The 20,972-nt window shown below is 30.0% G+C and overlaps 1 protein-coding gene and 1 pseudogene across 1 annotated transcript; both read right to left on the bottom strand.

The window, feature by feature from the left end:
• Positions 1-343: 343 nt before the first annotated feature.
• On the bottom strand, positions 344-1,060 carry LOC137825734 (histone H4). The gene has a single exon (XM_068631492.1). It carries the CDS (start codon positions 924-926, stop codon positions 615-617), a length of 312 nt encoding a protein of 103 aa, XP_068487593.1. The 5' UTR covers positions 927-1,060; the 3' UTR covers positions 344-614.
• A 14,116-nt stretch (positions 1,061-15,176) lies between these two features.
• On the bottom strand, positions 15,177-17,369 carry LOC137808931 (uncharacterized; annotated as a pseudogene).
• Positions 17,370-20,972: the final 3,603 nt, after the last annotated feature.

Raw genomic sequence — 20,972 nt, forward strand, 5'->3', positions numbered from 1 at the left:
GCACATCATTTAATTAGATTTATCTGTTTAAATGGCATGTAAGCTCTATGAATTTATTAGCAATTTTTTCTTTATTCAAATGTTATCTCTCTGTTATAGACCTTCTATCCCTCGTTCCATATTGGTTCAACTGTTTGTTTTATAAATATACCTATATTTTAAGTAATTCCTTGTATTTAATTTTTTCAAAAAGTAATTTTGAATGATAAAATAGGATACTAGATACAAAACTTCGAAAACCTAAAAGGAAAGTGAAAAGAAACTTGTATATATAGCTCAATCTACTAAACTAAATTTAAATTCTTTTAAATCAACTAATTTAAAATTTATTAAAAACTTTTAGTTAATATTTCAAAACAAAATAGGTCAGCATTTTAATATTCTTATTACATATACCATCGTAATATAAACTAGATAAACTGAACTACACATAAAATGAACTACACAAAACAGTTAAAAAAAAAGGTAAACCCCACAAAGAATTACTACATTTCACTCAATTGATGTTCTTAATTTTTTTCATTCTACAGAACCCAGTAACTTTTTTTGTTACGGAGCGTAACAAGGATTCGAAAAAAACAAGTATTTGTGATGTGACAACAGAATTCAAAAGTTCAACCTCCAAAACCATAGAGAGTTCTTCCCTGCCTCTTCAGCGCATACACAACGTCCATGGCCGTAACCGTCTTCCTCCTGGCGTGCTCGGTGTAGGTCACAGCGTCGCGAATCACATTCTCCAAGAATATCTTCAGCACTCCCCTCGTCTCCTCGTAGATCAATCCACTGATCCTCTTCACACCACCTCTTCTCGCCAATCGCCGAATTGCCGGTTTCGTTATGCCCTGAATGTTGTCGCGAAGCACTTTCCTGTGCCTCTTCGCACCTCCCTTGCCCAATCCCTTTCCTCCCTTCCCACGACCAGACATTTTCTCAACACCTTTCCGCGCAAAATCGATCCAATCTCGGGATTTAGGGATTTCTTCTAGTTTGAATTGGAAGAAGGAGACTCCAGAGAAAGATTTCGATCGGATTCGAGGATTTAGAGTTTTGGATTCGAATGATTTTCGAGGGGGAGATATAGGTATGTATTTATTGAAGGCGCTTCCGAGTTTTGAGTTTTGGTCTCCGTCGTTGGATGAAGAATTGATCAACGGTTCATCTTCGCGATCCGTGGTTTGGAAATTGGACAATTATGAAACGTTGATAGATAGGTTTCAACGGTCAGATTTTGTTTTGAAGCATATGTGCGGATTGGACTTTCTTTATGCTTTGTTTGGATGAGAGGTTGTGGAGAGAAGAAAGTTGAGGGTGTGGGAGAGTGGAAGTGTGAAGAAAGTTGAGGGTGTTTGGATTGGGAGATGTTAGAGTGGATGTGTGAATAAAGTTTATTGGAGGGCGTGAATGATATGATAGTTTGAAGAGTATTTTAATATATTTTGAATAGTATAAATTGTAAGATTACAAATTTACTCTTATATATAAATAAATGGGAAAATGAAATATTAATTAATTTAAAGGACATTTAAGTTAATTAAAATAATTAATATTATATTATTTAATTTCTATTACATTATATTATATATAATAATAAAGTATACTTTTGTCCATGTGTAAAAAAATAAAAAAATGATTATTAATTTTGTACATAATTTTGATAATTAAAATAATTGTATGTTTCAATTATAAATTAAAAAATAATTTAAAATTAAAATAAATTAAAAAATAGAATATAGAAATGAAATATGATTTCTTATTTTTAATTTTATTAATTGAAAAAATTGTATTAGTTAAATTTTTGTTTGTAGGTAATTTTAATATTATTAATAATTATTTAATAAATATTATGTTATATATATAAAAAAACAAAACATATTCACACCTATATTTCAATTCATATGACACAACAAATATTTAAAACATTACAATTTTTTACATAACAATACAAAAATAAATAATCAACTTAAGACAATAATTAATTTAGTATCATAACTATTTTATTTTTCCTAAACATTCTCATTTAAAATTACAAACTAATTAACATCAATAACTACTTTACAATAATTCAAAAAAATAAAATTCCAAAAACAATAAACATCCAACACAATTTAAAAAAAATCACACATATCTCAAGAAAGCATAACAAAATCACAACAGAAATCAACTCTCAACAATATCAAACTGTGCTTGAAAAAATGTATTAAAAAATTAAAACAAAAAACACAAAATGAAAAATCTAATAAAAACATGAACATAACTGATTATGAGGTCCGTTTAAAACAACACATAATCGATTACCCACACATTTAAGATGCATAATCGATTATGGCCACAGTTCAAAAAGCAACATAATCGATTATCCAAAGTTTTAACATGCATAATCGATTATGCCTGCAGTTTAAAAATCAATATAATCGATTATGTTGTAGGATAATCGATTATGAACTATTTTAAATAGCATAATCGATTATGTGCATTGTTATTTTTCACCCATAATCGATTATGATTGGAACGAAATGAATTGGAACCCTTACCTCAGCTCACAGATGAACAATGAAACTCAGTGAACCACCTCTGTGCTTACTCACGACCCTTTACAAGCCCCTATTTCAGCGCAATGCAAAGTATGAAAGGAGAGTTTGATTTCTTTGAAGTGCTTAGTTCAATTGGCATAATTATGTTATATAACATGAGGCACCCTACCCACCCTACCCACCTCACCCACTCAACTTGGAACATTCATTACGAATTCAAAAATTGGTCAATGAGATTCCCTAAACCTGAAGTCAAGAATCTCATGCTTGCTGGTGCCATTTTTGTCGCAGTGCAATGGTTCAACTTTAATCAATGGGTAGCCACAGTGCTTCAGAGTGAAAAAGTAATGGGTAGTATTGTAATTGACACCGTCCTACGTGGCTTTCTACGTTACTTTCTCTCCTTTCTATTCAATGCATGAAGGAACCCAAAAACCTACAACTTTCTCTTCACCCGTACCCTCGTTCTCTTGCGCCCATTAAAGCAAACGGGGGTGGCACACTCCCATCCGTCTTCGCTACAGTGCCACCCCCCAATCCAAACACTACCTTAGTTTCTCTCCACAATAGGTCGACTTTTTTGAAACATTTCTTTAAGGCTTTTTTTGGATTATAGGGTATGGGTAGTGGAAAGTTGAGGGTGTGGGGGAGTGGAAGTGTGAAGAAAGTTGAGGTTGTTTGGATTGGGGTATGTTAGAATGGATATGTGAGGAAAGTTTATTGAAATATGTGAGTGATGTGATGATTGTAAGGATATTTTGAATTATTTTAAATTGTGTAAATTGTAAGATTACAAATTTACCCTTATGTAAATTAATGTATTTAGTTAATTTTAATATTATTTATGATTTTTTAAATTATATATATTTACAAATTTACTCTTATCTTTAAAATATTTAAATAATAAAATATGAAATATTTTGTAAAATTTAATTTAACTAAATTTTTATACTATTTTTATTAATATATATAGGCATTTTTATTTTATTAGAAATATATTTAATATTTTTATTTTTATTATAAATGATTAATTTTTTTGGGTGTGTACAGTTTATTTGAAATAAAATTAAAATAACTGAAATGAATTTAATTAATATTATTATCATTATTTTAAAATTTTATTTTAAATATTATTGTTATTTTAATATTTATATTATTAATATAGTTAATTTTTTTATTAATATATAAACTTTTTTACAATTTTAGTTATTTTTTATGATTTATTATATGTGCATGAGATAGTTAAAAAAATAAATACAAAATTAGATTTGATTAATTCATAACAGATTTTATAAAACTGTGGGGCACATGCGTAATTGCAGACATCTTAGGTGGCTTTCTCTCTTCTCTCACTTATTTCTATGCACTTGAGAGAAGAAGTTTGAACCCTCCATCCACCCACTCCTTCGCTCTCTCATGCTCCTTCATTCCCAGATCCAAACAGGGGGTGTACCTTCATTTTCGTCCGCAAGAACAGTGCACCCCTCATCCAAACAGCCCCTAAAGGCTTTGTTTGGATTGAGGAGGGGTGAGAGAGGATTTGTAAGGATGATTTATTGTAAGTTTACAAATTTATCCTTGTTATTAAAAAATATTTGAATAATGAATTATGATTTTCTTTAGGTTTAAATTAATTAAATGTTTTTAATATATAATATTCATAATTATTTATATTTTTTAGTAAAAAATTAAAAAATATAATAGAAAATAGTTGAGGGTGTGAGAGAATGAGAGTGTGAGAAGAAAGTGTGAAAAAAGTGAGTGCGTTTGGATTAGGGTATGTTAGAGTGGATGTGTGAAAAACGTTTATTGAGATAAGTGAGTGATGTGATGATTGTAAGAGTATTTTAAATTATTTTGAACAGTGTAAATTGTAAGATTACAAATTTACCCTTATATAAAAAAAGAATAAATAATTATTAATTTTGTGCATATTTTAATTAATTAAAATAATTTAAAGTTTTATTTATAAATAAAAGAAAAAAATATAAAATTCAAAGAAATAATTAAATATAATTTTAAATGTAAGTATAATTTTAATATTTTTCACTTTATTAATTTAAATTAATTTTGTTACTTAAGTTAATTTATTTAGAAAATTTTAATATTATTTATGATTCTTTAAATTATGTTATGGTATATATATAATATACTTATATACACAAAATTATTATTAATAATAATTTTCATTATTAATATTATTGTATGAAAGGTACTATGGTCTTTTCATCTCATTCCACTCTCCTTTCTTTTCAATTATGAGAAAATCCTAAGCATGTGTTTGGATCAAGGGGTGGCACTATAGCGCAGACGGATTTAAGAGTGTCACCCCCGTTTGGTTCCGTGAGAGAGTGAAGGTTAGGGTGAGATTGAGTGGAAACATGGGTGATTTTCGGATGCTCCCAAATATGAAGAGAAAGGAGAGTGGCTAGAAAGGAAAGTCACGTAAGATTAATGAAATACTATTGTGCCTTTACTTTTTTCACCTTCCATAGTGTAAACTGCCATTACCATCGCGCCCCATGCTTCTTCTTCTTCCTATGCGGCTTCTCTTCTCAGTGTCTCTTCTCTTGCACTGTGCTTCCAATTTAGGTTTTCATATTAACTTGGGCTTCATTTTTTTCACTATGGGTTTCAACTTTTCAAAAAAAATTACATTACTTTGTTTCTTCCTGTACCCTTTATATTCTTATATCATCCTTATAATTTAAAAATTAATAAATTTTATATATTTTGACAACTATGTTTTAAATATCCATTTACTTTTTAAAATATATTAATTTTGTTAATAATAATAATGAAAATTATTATTAATAATAATGAAAATTATTATTAATAATAATTTAATAATGAAAATTATTATTAATAATAATTTTGTATATATATAACATAATATATAAATAATATTAAAATTATCTAAATAAATTAACTTAAATAAAAAAATTAATTTAAATTAATAAAATAGAAAATGATAAAATTATACTTATATTTAAAATTATATTTAATTATTTCTTTGAATTTTATATTTTTTTATTTTATTTATAAATAAAACTTTAAATTATTTTAATTAACTAAAATATGCACAAAATTAATAATTATTTATTCTTATTTTATATACAAGAAACATAAATAATATTAAAATTATATAAATAAATTAACTTAATTAAAAAAATTAATTTAAATTAATAAAATGGAAAATAATAAAAATATATTTAAATATACAAAATTATTTATTAATTTCTTTGAATTTTAAATTATTTTTTTATTTATTTATAATTAAAACTTGAATTTTTTTTAATTAAATATAATGTGTAAAAAATTAATTATCATTTATTTCTTCTTTTTTTATTATAGAAGGGTAAATTTGTAATCTTACAATTTACACAATTAAAAATAATTCTAAATATCCTTACAACTATCACATCACTCACATATTTCAGTAAACTTTCCTCACACATCCCCTCTAACATACCTCAATCCAAACACCCTTAACTTTCTTCTCAAATCTTCACACTTCCACTCCCCCACACCCTCAACTTTCCACTCCCCCACACCCTCTAATCCAAACAAAGCATAAATATCCTCAACTTTACACTCACTCTCACCCTCAACCTTCCCCTCTCATAGAAGCAAACAAGGGTGACATCCATTTACCTCCACCTTCAACCTCCATCTCCCCCAAAAGCAAACATACCCTAATGTTGTGTTTGTATCAGCATATGGAAGGGTGGGAGAGCGAAGAAATGCGAAATCTTCCGTGTTTGGATCAACAGCTGAAAGGAGATGGGAGAGCAAGGAAGTGCCAAATAGGGAGCTGAATGTTTCTTCTCAGAGTTGTTGCGGAGAAATGAGAAGGGGGAAGAAAGAAAGTCATACAAAATATGTAAATGACTATAAACCCTTAATTTTATTCACAACATTTACTATATGAATTATTCACATTCCAAATTTATATTTTTTTAAAACTATATTACACATATAATAAAACATAAAAAATTATAATTAAATTATAAAAAATTAATTATAATAATAAAATGTATATTAATATTGATAATATGAATATTTAAATATTAAAATAACAATAATATTTAGAATTAACTTATAAAATAATAATATTAATTAAAACAAAATTGAAATAATAATAATAAATATATTAAATAAATTAATAATAATTAAATCATTTTTTTATCATATGAAACTTGTATTTTTTTCTTTTCTAAAAATAATTATTCAAAGAGAATAATATATAAAATTTTAATTAAATCAAATTTACATAAAAATATTTTTAAAGATAAGGATAAATTTGTAAATTTTTATAATTTATATCTTTAAAAATAATTCAAAATACTTTAACAACCATCACATCACTCACAAACTTTAATAAACTTTCCTCTCACATCTACTTTAATAATTATTATTTTAATTTTATATTCTTTTATTTATATTTAAAATTTTACATTATTTTAATTAACTAAAATGTACACAAAATTATTTTTTTTATATACAAGGGTAAATTTGTAATCTTACAATTTATACTATTCAAAATATATTAAAATACTCTCACAACTATCACATCATTCACGTTTTTCAATAAACTTTCTTCACACATCAACTCTAACATCTCCCAATGCAAACAACCTCAACTTTCTTCACACTTCCACTTCCCCCACACCCTCAACTTTCCACTCCCCCTCACCCTCTAATCCAAACAAACCCTAAGGGTGTGTTTGGATTAGAGGGTGTGGGGGAGTGGAAAGTTGAGGGTGAGTGAGAGTGGAAGTGTGAAGAAAGTTGAGGTTGTTTGGATTGGGGTATGTTAGAGTGGATGTGTGAGGAAAATTTATTGAAAATTGTGAGTGATGTGATAGTTGTAAGAATATTATAAATTATTTTGAATAGTAAAGTTTGTGAGATTACAATTTTACCCTTGTATATAAAAAAAGAATAAATAATGATTAATCCTATTTCATATTTTAGTTAATTATAATTTAAAATTAAAGTATAATTATATTGTTTAACATTTTATTAATTAAGAATTATTTTTTATTTAAGTTAATTTATTTACATAATTTTAATATTATAAATGATTTTATAAATAATGTTATGTTATATATATATATGCAAATATATATAAAATTAATTTTAATAATAATTTTCATTATTATGAATAGCAAAATGAATATATTTTAAAAATAAAATAGAAATTTAGAATATAACATGAATATTAAGTAGGTGTCAAAATATATAATATAAAGTCATTACATGAAGAACATAATAATGTTAATTAGAAAAAGAAAAGACATTCCCAGTAATAACATTTGAATCCTTCTTGTGGAGACCTTCAAACGGTTTTCTAGAAGACATATCTTATTCCGTTGTATGATAATAATTTCATCTTTTTCATCGACAACGTTTTCAATGCACCATTTGAAAAAATTACAGCCTAGAACCATGCCACTTCTAATGTGTTTTGAAGAAAACAATAAAATTGAACAATGAATAAGTTTAAAATAACATTCTTAAGTTTATTTGAAACCTAATTGAATAAATTTTACCTTGTAGTTGGGACAACCCCAAAAAATTTTTCCAGCATTTTTTTGTGCTGTCGCTATTCTCAAAACAGCAAATTGTTCACAATCACAAATAGGATCAATGAAGGCACTTGTGCTCCCAGTAGCATGGGTAAAAGTACCACGTTTTTGCACACTACAACCAGTACAACTAGATGATGACGTGTTGTGATACGCAGACATTGATGACACTTAACCAATGTTGTCGAAGTAATAAGATGGTAAAAAAGTTGCATTAAAAACAATATGATTATGTAAATGAGTAGCATGAAAAGTAGCATAAAACCTGCATCACTAAGATAGTATTTTCCTACAAAGATTGTGGAAAGTTGGGTTAGTATATACTACTACAACCTTTTAATTCTTCTGCACACCCAATCCCCTATAACTAACCTTTTGGAATAACAAAAGGAACGCCTTGTCCCAAAGCATCTTTCAATATCCTTGAATCGGAGGCAGTTCCTTCCCAATCGGCTAACACATATGTGAACTTCATGTCAAAGTCATAGGCTGCAAATATGTTTTGGGTTGACCAATCTTTTCTCCCTCGGATCAGCACGTGCAACCTTAGCACGTACATGACTCCCATCTATGACCCCTAAACAATCCTAATGTAAACAAAAATTCATAACTTTAATTAAACACAAACTAAAGAAGACATTACACATAATTTCAAGTAATGTTATTATCAACAAACCATAATGTAGGGGAAAAATCGACTGTTGTTAAGGATGTGTGGTTCTACAACCGTTCCATTTGGTTGAATTAAGAATTCCCCCTCCAACCTTAAAATTGCACTCAAAACATTATGAAAGTGACGGGAAACTGTTTCTCCAGACCGATGGAAAAAGAATGACACACTTCGATTCTTCACATTATGCCCAATAATGTGCAGAAATTTCGCTACTTGTTCTTCCACGGTTGATCGATATGCATCTTTAACAAGTCCAGTTCCCCGTATTCGTTCACATAATTTAATGAAAGCTTCCGGTCCCATGCGAATAATGTGACGAGATTGTTCAGTGTGAACCAAGTACTCCATCAATTCTTCTCTGCGACGCTCTTTTGTGGTTGAGACTCACTGATACAGTTGCTTGTAGTAGACACCGTGCGTAACAATTTCAATCCAAAAGCAATCATACAAAGAATCATGACTGATGCACCTTCATTATTTTTTTTATTTGTTCTTCGATTTGTGAAATTAAATTCATGTTCGCCGCAACAAGATCGTCATAAATTGCAACTGTTTCCTCAAAGTGTACCATTTCTGCCTCGTCACAATTTCTTTCTGAATTCATACCGAATGCGGTTACCGTATCGGTGTAAAAGTACACCAATAAAATTACCATAAAACGTACTTTTAATTAATTTTAATAAAAAAATTCATAAAAAGTACTATATCATTCAATAACATAATTTAATCAAACAACAAATAAATATAAACAAACCAAATAATTTATGTACAATCTCAAAAAATATTAACTAAACATCAACCAATTTTAATTGTATTCTATAAAAATATTATTTACAAATAAAATATTATTTCTTATAAACAATTTAATTTTGAAACACTAATAACTATCTAAAATTATTATTAAAAATTCATATTTCTGATGTAAAGTTTTTCTGACTTTTTAAAGTACTATAACATTTTTTTATAACATTTAATTTTAACACCAATAATTAATGTGAAATACAAATTAAAAAAAATTAAGTCAAAATCATATTTCTACTCAAAACTTTGCCTGCTTTTTTAATTACTACAACATTTTTATAATGTTTTTAATTATAACTTTAATAAATTATGTTAAATCTACAAAAATGAAAACCCTATAAAATATTTTTAAAATTTTGAATTCCATTCTGTCTAAATTAAATTTTGTAAATCTTTTTTATAAACAATTCATTTTTAAATAAATAATTACTTTGTACATTTATTATTAAAATATCAATTAAAAATACAACTTCTAAGCAAGAACAACACAATAGGATGACTGATAGGATGAAGAACACCAGTGCTTGAAAACCACATAAAACAAAATAAGAAACACAGAATTTCAAAAAGTTTAGAACATAATCGATTATCCCTTCAGTTATATACATAGGATAATCGATTATCCATGGATAATCGATTAAGTTAGTAGGCAAAAATCAAGCATAATCGATTATGGCAATAAATAATCGATTATGACCCTTTTTCCACACTTCAGATAATCGATTATGGCTTGAAATTTTGACAGATAATCGATTACTAACTTTGCTTAATCGATTATCTTCACCATAATCGATTATCTGACCAGTTCTAATTCAGCCATAATCGATTATGCACCATTTGAAGACACGCTCTCACCTCAGACGAACCCACAGATGAACCCAGATGAATCACAGAGATGAACCCAGGACGTGAGATGAACAAGCTATACGTAACTCAACCCCTAACACAAACTATGATGGCTTACGAATCTCTCCAACCACACTACACTACACTCTCTGATGGCTCGCTTTCTTTGCTTTTCTGTGAATGGAGGAACCACCTTCATGCTTCGTGTGTATATAGCCAGCTTCATTCCACACCCACCTACCTCACCCACTGCATTCACTCACCTTTCACAGTTTCACACATTGTCAAATGATTCCTGAGCCAAGTCAGGAATCTCATGGTTTCATGTGGCATGCATGCAGGGCCACTGTTCTTCTTGATTCCAACACAAAAGCAAGGGCAACATTGTAAGTTCGTGGGGATGACTTGGCACTCCCACTCTACAGTGCAACTTTCTCTTCATCTCTGAGGAGAAGCAGAATTCACTCAACTTTCACTTTCCTTCCACCCTCACCCACCACAATGCATGGATCCAAACGGGGTGGTGTTGTGACTTCCGTCGTCGACAACAGTACCACCCCTGGATCCAAACCGGGCCTAAGGGTGTGTTTGGATTAGAGGGTGAGGGGGAGTGGAAAGTTGAGGGTGAGTGGGAATGGAAGTGTGAAGAAAGTTGAGATTGTTTGGATTGGGGTATGTTAGAGTGGATGTGTGAGGAAAGTTTATTGAAAATTGTGAGTGATGTTATAGTTGTAAGAATATTATAAATTATTTTGAATAGTAAAGTTTGTGAGATTACAATTTTACCCTTGTATGTAAAAAAAGAATAAATAATGATTAATCCTATTTCATATTTTAGTTAATTATAATTTAAAATTAAATTATAATTATATTATTTAACATTTTATTAATTAAGAATTATTTTTTATTTAAGTTAATTTATTTACATAATTTTAATATTATAAATGATTTTATAAATTATGTTATGTTATATATATACAAATATATATAAAATTAATTTTAATAATAATTTTCATTATTATGAATAGCAAAATGAATATATTTTAAAAAGAAAATAAAAAATTAGAATATAACATGAATATTAAGTAGGTGTCAAAATATATAATATAAAGTCATTACATGAAGAACATAATAATGTTAATTAGAAAAAAAAAAGACATTCCCAGTAATAACATTTGAATCCTTTTTGTGGAGACCTTCAAACGGTTTTCAAGAAGACATATCTTATTCTGTTGTATGATAATAATTTCATCTTTTTCATCGGCAACGTCTTCAATGCACCATTTGAAAAAATTACAGCCTAGAACTATGCCACTTCTAATCTGTTTTGAAGAAAACAATAAAATTGAACAATGAATAAGTTTAAAATAACATTCTTAAGTTTGTTTGAAACCTAATTGAATAAATTTTACCTTGTAGTTGGGATAACCCCAAAATTTTTTTCCAGCATTTTTTTGTGTTGTCGCTATTCTCAAAACAGCAAATTGTCCACAATCACAAATAGGAGCAACGAAGGCACTTGTGCTCCCAATAGCATGGGTAAAAGTATGACGTTTTTGCACACTACAACCAGTACAACTAGATGACGACGTGTTGTGATACGCAGACATTGAATGACACTTAACCAATGTTGTCGAAGTAATAAGATGGTAAAAAAGTTGCATTTAAAACAATATGATTATGTAAATAAGTAGCATGTAAAGTAGCATAAAACCTTAAGAATAACAATAACAATAACAATGTCAACGTCAAAAATAACAATAACAATTCATTAATGTTCAACATGAAAATTAGAAATAAAAATAACAATGACAATAACATAATGATAACACATTCAATGACCTTGATGACGTCGAATGTCACTCAGAGTATCCTCAATTTTGTTCATCCTTTGATCAACCCTGTCAATTCGAGTATTCATGTTTTGTATGCCAGACAAAATTTGAGTTAACAATTCCCTTTGAGTGGGGTTTGCCTCCTCAGGTTGACCACCTTCAACACCTTGTGCTGGCAATTCATCCTCTTCATCATCTTCTTCGTGTGCATGGTGAGGTTTACCAAGTTGCCATATGCCATTGACCTGGAATATATTTAATTTTGTCATACTTTTTTTGCCAAAGTAATGATTCCAGCCTAACATTATTGTTTGTTCATTCGACAAGTCGAAGCCATACACCTGTAAGATCCTCGTTATCAAATTTGCATATGGGAGAGGCATCTTGTTATCCCGACATTTGATGATGTGTTGCATGATGTGATGAGGCCAATTAATGCGTACATTATTCTTGATTAACCACAACATGAAAATATCTTCATTCAGTAGTTGTGCATAGTTGCTTCCTCGAGGGCACAAGATATGCACCCTTGTGTAATGCAACAGTCGGTCATTCATTTTCAGACTACTGACATTTTTTAGATTTTCACCTTCAACATCTTCATGAATCATGGACGATAATGCTAAAGCTCGATCAAAATTCAGTTCCTCAGGGATCGTCCCAGGGGTTAACTTAAGACCGTCATACTGTAGATGAGCAATGGTCATCCAATCTATTTCTTTAATGTGTATCATTTTTCCGCAAATCTCAATGGCAAGGTGACCAACAAGTGTGAATTTTGCATTTGTATAAAATACTCTTACCAAATCCTCATAATACGGAAGATTAATTCCAAGGAAAGGTTGTAAACCTTGCCAATTCAGAAGATTTTGGAATTCAAATCCTGGACCAGCAAAAAATGGAGTATGCATCACTTTTGGTGGTAATACTGCTCTTGCATGAAAGTTCTTTTCAAAAACCACCATTTGACGCCTGGTACTGAAGTATCTTGAATAATCAAGAACTTCTGGAATCCTCGTTGCTGGAGGAGGAACGTCAACATCTTTTGCTGGAGATTTACCCTTACGGGTTCTGTTACGTTTGTGGGATGATGATTCTATAATGCAATTACTACAATAAATAACTAAACAAAAGTTAACATAATATCAGAAGTTAACATAATATCATAAAGCAATAGTGCAAGTTTAGAAAGCAAAATATTACATTGCTAATGAAAGTAAGAAGTTCACAAAGCAAAATATTACATGTCCAATAACTAACAAAGACAGTCAAATATTACATGTCCAATAACTAAAAAAGACAGTCAAATATTACATGTCCAGTTACTAACAAAGATAGTCGAATATTACATTAATAATAATTAAAGGTAACCCCCACGCAGAGATATGAAATCAATGCCTAGTCATAAATCCAAACAATTTTGTCACTCGACGCTCATATGGCATCCCAAATAATTGCTTAACTCTTCCGGGATGGTCACATAAAAACTCATAGCATTGATCCATGAGTTGTTCATCTTGAATGTTTAGCTCCACGAGCATTGCCCAAATATTAGACTCTGAGTACTTGTATGAGGCATGGCGTCGATGGTGGTGTACATGCTCAGCATATAGGTCGTTTCTTCGTCTAATTTCGGCAGCTATATCTTGAGCTGTCGTTGCCTGTGCACGAGCAATATTCACCAACTGAGAGGCATTTTCATTTCCATCCTTCATTGATGACACGCATTGTTGAAGATTAGTATTCAACATTGCAAATTGTTCATCAATGTCGTCCATAGTGGGGCCTTTTCTCTTTGATCCTCGGGATGAGGATGTGCCCGCAGAGCCAGCAGATGGCATAGAAGGAGTGTTTGATGATGTGTCTGAAGGAGTGTCACTAGATTGGAATTGAGGAGCAGGTGATCGTGTGATGGAGATCAAGCTCAAGTGGAAATAGAAGCCGAAGATCAAGGACAAAAGGAGGTAGAGGCCGAAGTTGAAGAAGCTCAAGGAGACACTACCTTACCTCAAAGGCTTACAAGGAGCAAGTTTAAGGAATTAGGAAGTAGTGGTAGATTGTTTTCTCTTTTTATAGTGTCTCTTGTATAAAAAGTAGAATGTTTAAATACATAGTCTTTAGGAAGGTGCTTAGAGGGAAACATTAGACACCTCTTTTGTAAAAGCATCTTTAGGCTTTAGCTTAGAAAATTCTAGAAGCTTAGACATTAGCTTAGGAGGGGCGGTAGCTTAGGAGACTCTTGAGTAGCTTAGGATGCAAGCTTTGTAAGCTAATGACCGACCCTTGCTCCTATAAAATGAGGGCTTGGGTCCTTCATAATTCAGAATTTGATATTTGAAGTAACAAAACTCTCCCAAATTGGTGATAGAGTGTAGTGAGAACTTGTCTTCTCCTCTCCCTTGTCTCATCTTGAGTGCCTTGGTTCTCTCAAGTGGCGGCATTGCACACTTATCTTGGAGCATTCACACTTCAAGTGGCGTGTTCATCAACCAAGTTCTTCAACCACATAAGTCTTCTCTCTTCTTCATCTTTTTCTTCCATTTCCGTGATCATATGAACTCATAAACATGTCTTAGGTTCTGTTCTTGCAATTCTATTCGGTGCCTTGCCTTTATTTCACATTTTGTTCGGTTCATCTTCTTCCTTGCTGAGTTTAAACGGTTCACCTTCATTCTAGCTTGATTTGTTCGGTTCATTTCACTTTTAAGGCTTTTTAATCGGTTCATTTGAACTCTTGCATCTTTTAATCGGTTCAATTGGCAAGAAATGGAACTTCCATGTGAGCTTTGGTGTTTGGCGCAAGTTTTAGTGAGTTCTTGAAACATAGAACATTGATCCATTTCTATAAAAGTGCCTATTCAATCTCCAACTCAAGTTGATTCCATAAAATGTCAAAGAATCATCTATATCTTGCTATTGGAATCATATCATCGTGGGACGTAGTCATCTGCCTCCTCAAAGTTTGGTTGTTCGGGATATAATCCATATTATTCTCCCCAAGGTTGACACTGAAATTGGTCATGTCAGGAGGTGAATTGATGTCACGGGCTGTCCTGACCCGACTTCCCGTGGCTCTATCATTGGACCACAACTCCTCCATGAGGTCATAATGGCGAATGGGATTGAAACGCCATTTTGCTGCAGTACATTTCACATATTAGTATATGATGCAAAATGTGAAGTTAAATGTAATTGTTACGTAAAAAAGTACTTATCATTGTACCTTAATCAGCTCACTCCAAACTTCGTCCTCGGCTTCAAAAAGTTTGGTGGTTTGGTTCCATGCGAAACCACTCAATCCACCAAACAAATCATGGATTTCCCTTCACCTGTCCTTCAGGCTTTTCTGCCGGTTCTTCACATTATTTTTCTTAAGACCCGATAAACCAGCCTCATTTAAAGCCATAACTATGTTAGTGTATCCTTGAGTGGTCCAGCTACCATCAATTCTACACCCTTTTCGTATCTCGTCAATCATTGCATTGAGCAAAATTAGGTCCATCTCCGTTGTCCATTTGGTGAACTCTCGATAAGAACCTGGTGAATTTGAAGCCACATTTTTTCTGCGATCCATCTAATTAACTTAAATAAAGTTAGGATGACAAACATTGAAAAATGGTAGAAAATATATTATTTCATGAAATTAATTGTTTACATAATCTTGCCACATTTCGTTTGCTATAGCGTCCCTAATATCACACCCTATCCTGTAATCATGTTCACGAGCATGGGTGGTGCTTGGTTGGATATCTTGTTCTAACAATTCATTATCTACTTCTTCAAGCAGAGACTCATCATTGTCGATCCCGCGTAGAAAGTTATGCAGAATACAACAAGCTAAAACAATTTTTGTCATACTATCCACATCATAATGTGGCTCAGTCCCACTGGCTATAATTGGAAAACGTTTTTTAAGCACCCCAAAGGTTCTCTCAATTACGTTCCTAAGTGATGAATGTCGATGCTTAAACAACTCTTTTGCATTTTGTGGCCCTCTTAGCGAATATTCTTTCAAATGGTATCTCACCCCGCGATAAGGTGTTATTATATTTCGTTTTAACATAAAATCTGCATCACCAAGATAGTATTTTTCTACAAAGATTGTGGAAAGCTAGGTTAGTATATACTACTACAACCTTTTAATTCTTCTACACACCCAATCCCCTATAACTAACCTTCTGGAATAACCAAAGGATCGCCTCGTACCAAAGCATCTTTCAATATCCTTGAATCGGAGGCAGTTCCTTCCCAACCGGCTAAGACATATGTGAACTTCATGTCAAAGTCACAGGCTGCAAATATGTTTTGGGTTGGCCAATCTTTTCTCCCTCGAAAACGAGGCGCATCAGCACGTGCAACCTTAGCACGTACATGACTCCCATCTATGACCCCTAAACAATCCTAATGTAAACAAAAATTCATAACTTTAATTAAACACAAACTAAAGAAGACATTACACATAATTTCAAGTAATGTTATTATCAATAAACCTTAAAGTAGGGGAAAAATCGACTGTTGTCAAGGATGTGTGGTTCTACAACCGTTCCATTTGGTTGAATTAAGAATTCCCCCTCCAACCTTAAAATTGCACTCAAAACATTATGAAAGTGACGGGAAACTGTTTCTCCAGACCGATGGAAAAAGAATGACACACTTCGATTCTTCACATTATGCCCAATAATGTGCAGAAATTTCGCTACTTGTTCTTCCACGGTTGATCGATATGCATCTTTAACAAGTCCAATTCCCCATATTCATTCACATAATTTAATGAAAGCTTCCGGTCCCATGCGAATAATGTGACGAGATTGTTCAGTGTGAACCAAGTACTCCATCAATTCTTCTCTGCGACGCTCTTTTGTGGTTGAGACTCACTGATACAGTTGCTTGTAGTAGACACCGTGCGTAACAATTTCAATCCAAAAGCAATCATACAAAGAATCATGACTGATGCACCTTCATTATTTTTTTTTATTTGTTCTTCGATTTGTGAAATTAAATTCATGTTTGCCGCAACAAGATCGTCATAAATTACAACTGTTTCCTCAAAGTGTACCATCTCTGCCTCGTCATAATTTCTTTCCAAATTCATACCGAATGCGGTTACCGTATCGGTGTAAAAGTACACCAATACAGTTATCCTAAAACGTACTTTTAATTAATTTTAATAAAAAAATTCATAAAAAGTACTATATCATTCAATAACATAATTTAATCAAACAACAAATAAATATAAACAAACCAAATAATTTATGTACAATCTCAAAAAATATTAACTAAACATTAACAAATTTTATTTGTATTTTGTAAAAATATTATTTACAAATAAAATATTATTTCTTATAAACAATTTAATTTTTAAACACTAATAACTATCTAAAATTATTATTACAAATTCATATTTCTTATGTAAACTTTTTCTGACTTTTTAAATTACTATAACAATTTTTTATAACATTTAATTCTAACACCAATAATTAATGTGAAATACAAATTAAAAAAAATAAGTCAAAATCATATTTCTACTCAAAACTTTGACTGTTTCTTTAATTACTACAACATTTTTATAATGTTTTTAATTATAACATTAATAAATTATGTTAAATCTACAAAAATAAAACCCTATAAAAATATTTTTAAAATTTTGAATTCCATTCTGTCTAAATTAAATTTTGTAAATATTTTTTTATAAACAATTCATTTTTAAATAAATAATTAATTTTTACATTTATTATTAAAATATCAATTAAAAATACCACTTCTAAAATATCAATTACTTTTAAAAAACCTACAAATTACAAATTTCTATTTCCAATTGTAAAAATATTCATTTTAAAAACATTAATTTTTTTCTTATAAACAATTAAATCTTATAACAAAAATAACTAAAACATTTTTTTTAATATTTTTAATGATAACATTAATAATTTTTGTCAAATCATTTAAAATAAATAAATCTATTCTCTTATAAACAATATTTAACTAAACTTTTTCAGTTTTCTTTAATCACAACAACATTTTTTTATTTGATTTAATTATAACATTAATAATTTATGTTTACTATAATAAAAAACCTAAACTTTACAAATTTTTGTTTCCATTCGGTAAAACATTCATTTCATACAAATAAATATTTTTTTAAAATCTTATAAAAATTATAACTATCTACAAAAATTAAAACAATAAATCAAATAAAGGAATTAATTTACTAACTCCTTAACATAATTAACTAAACTAAAGTCTAAACAAATTATATTACAACCAACATTAATTTACTAACTCCTTAACATAATTAACTAAACTAAATTCTAAACAAATTATATTACAAAACCATAATCATCCAAACGTAAATATAAAACAGAAATAAAAAAAAAACTTTACATAAAAAATTTAAAAACCTGAAGATAAGCAAGAACAACACAATAAGATGACTGATAGGATGAAGAACACACCACCACGAGTGCCTGAAAACCACATAAAACAAAATAAGAAACACAAAATTTCAAAAAGTTTAGAACATAATCGATTATCCCTTCAGTTATATACATAGGATAATCGATTATCCATGGATAATCGATTATGTTAGTAGGCAAAAATCAAGCATAATCGATTATGACAATAAATAATCGATTATGACCCTTTTTCCACACTTCAGATAATCGATTATGGGTTGAAATTTTTACAGATAATCGATTACTAACTTTGCTTAATCGATTATCTTCACCATAATCAATTATGTGACCAGCTCTAATTCAGCCATAATCGATTATGCACCATTCAAAGACATGGTCTCACCTCAGAAGAACCCACAAATGAACCCAGATGAACCACAGAGATGAACCTAGGACGTGAGATGAACAAGCTATACATAACTCAAGCCCCTACTACAAACTATGATGGCTTACGAATCTCTCCAACCACACTACACTACACTCTCTAATGGCTCGCTTTCTTTGCTTTTCTGTGAATGGAGGAACCACCTTCATGCTTCGTGTTATATAGCCAGCTTCATTCCACACCCACCTACCTCACCCACTGCAATCACTCACCTTTCACAGTTTCACACACGGTCAAACGATTCCTGAGCCAAGTCAGGAATCTGAAGCTTTCATGTGGCATGCATGCAGGGGCACTGTTCAATACAAAAGCAAGGGCACCAAAGTAACTTACTATGAATGATGTGGCACTCCCTCTCTTCAGCTAAACTTTCTCTTCATCTTTGGAGAGAACCCAAATTCACTCCCATTTCTCTTTCCTTCCATCCTCACCCGCAACAATTCATGGATCCAAATGGGGTGGTGTTGTGACTTCCGTCGTCGCCAACAGGACCACCCCTGGAAGCAAACAACCCCTAAGGCTTTTTGTTTGAGTGGATTTGAGGGAGTGAATTTAAGATGATTGGAAGGAAAAGTGTGAAGAAAGTTGGGATATTTGGATTAAGGTAAATAAAGTAGAAAGTGTGAAGAAAGTTTATAAAAATTTGTGAATGATGTGATGAGTGTGATTGAAATTATATTTTTTTTAATTGATAAAAATATAAGTTTACAAAATTACCCTTCTATTTAAAAATTGTTAAAAAAATAATTTGATTGATTTATTATTTATTATTATTATTATTTGCAATTATAATTTTATAATAATAATTATAATTAATAATTATTATATATTTGTCTAACATAAATTTATTTAAAATTTAATATTTAAAATTTTATTTTATCATATTATATTACATTTTTTATTATACTATATTATATTTAATTATGTAATTTTATTTTAAATAAAATTAGTAATAATTTGAGTTTAAAATAAAAAAGATAAAAAATTAAACTACAAATAATTAATTATATAAATATATAAATTTACAACTTTCTTCTTAAATCCCTTCTCAGAAGCAAGAAAGTCTGAATGTTAAAATGCTTCTCGTTTTATGTGTTTTTTATTTTTTTTATTCTCTTGATTTTCACATTTTCTTTGTATACACTAAATCTTTGCATACAATAAATGAATGGAATAGGATAATAAATTGCCTTATTTTTTAAGCAATATAAAATTCATGAAGTAGAAGAACTCAGTACAAATTGTGTTTGTTACTATAAGAAATTCGTAAAATTAATAGGCAAACGTTAAAGAAAATAAAAACAAAAGTTTCTATTGAAAATATATTTGGTATTCTTATGCATGTCTTGTCCTAAAAAGAGTATGACTTCTGTTGTTTATTTATTTTCTATTTTTTTGGAAATTTTCTCCTTTTATTGAAAATAAGAAATTATGTAGAAAATAAGTTTTTATTATCCCTATAGAGTTTTATTATCTTGTCCAGGTTTTCAAAATATATTTTCAGATTGTTTTATGTAAGGTTGTAGAGCACAGAGAAGTATTTTGTGTAAATCTTTTTACATCATAATACATAATATTTTTCTAATATAATTTTTTTTTTATATCTTTATCTGCAGTTTCAACTGTCCCATTCATCTTCCGACGATAAGCAAGAGAATTATGATGTTGAATTTTAAAGACACCAAACAATTCTTTCATTATTCCAATTAGTGACATTATTTATGCTAATCTTGTCGATAACTTGTAATTATAAATTAACACTTTTTTATGATTTTTTTTAATAAATTTCATGTTAGGCAACATATGTCATTACATGAAAAAAAACATGATATTAAAAAAAACATGAGAGATTAGATCA

Source organism: Phaseolus vulgaris, chromosome 11 (genome assembly GCF_000499845.2).
Source record: "Phaseolus vulgaris cultivar G19833 chromosome 11, P. vulgaris v2.0, whole genome shotgun sequence".
Classification (NCBI taxonomy): domain Eukaryota; kingdom Viridiplantae; phylum Streptophyta; class Magnoliopsida; order Fabales; family Fabaceae; genus Phaseolus; species Phaseolus vulgaris.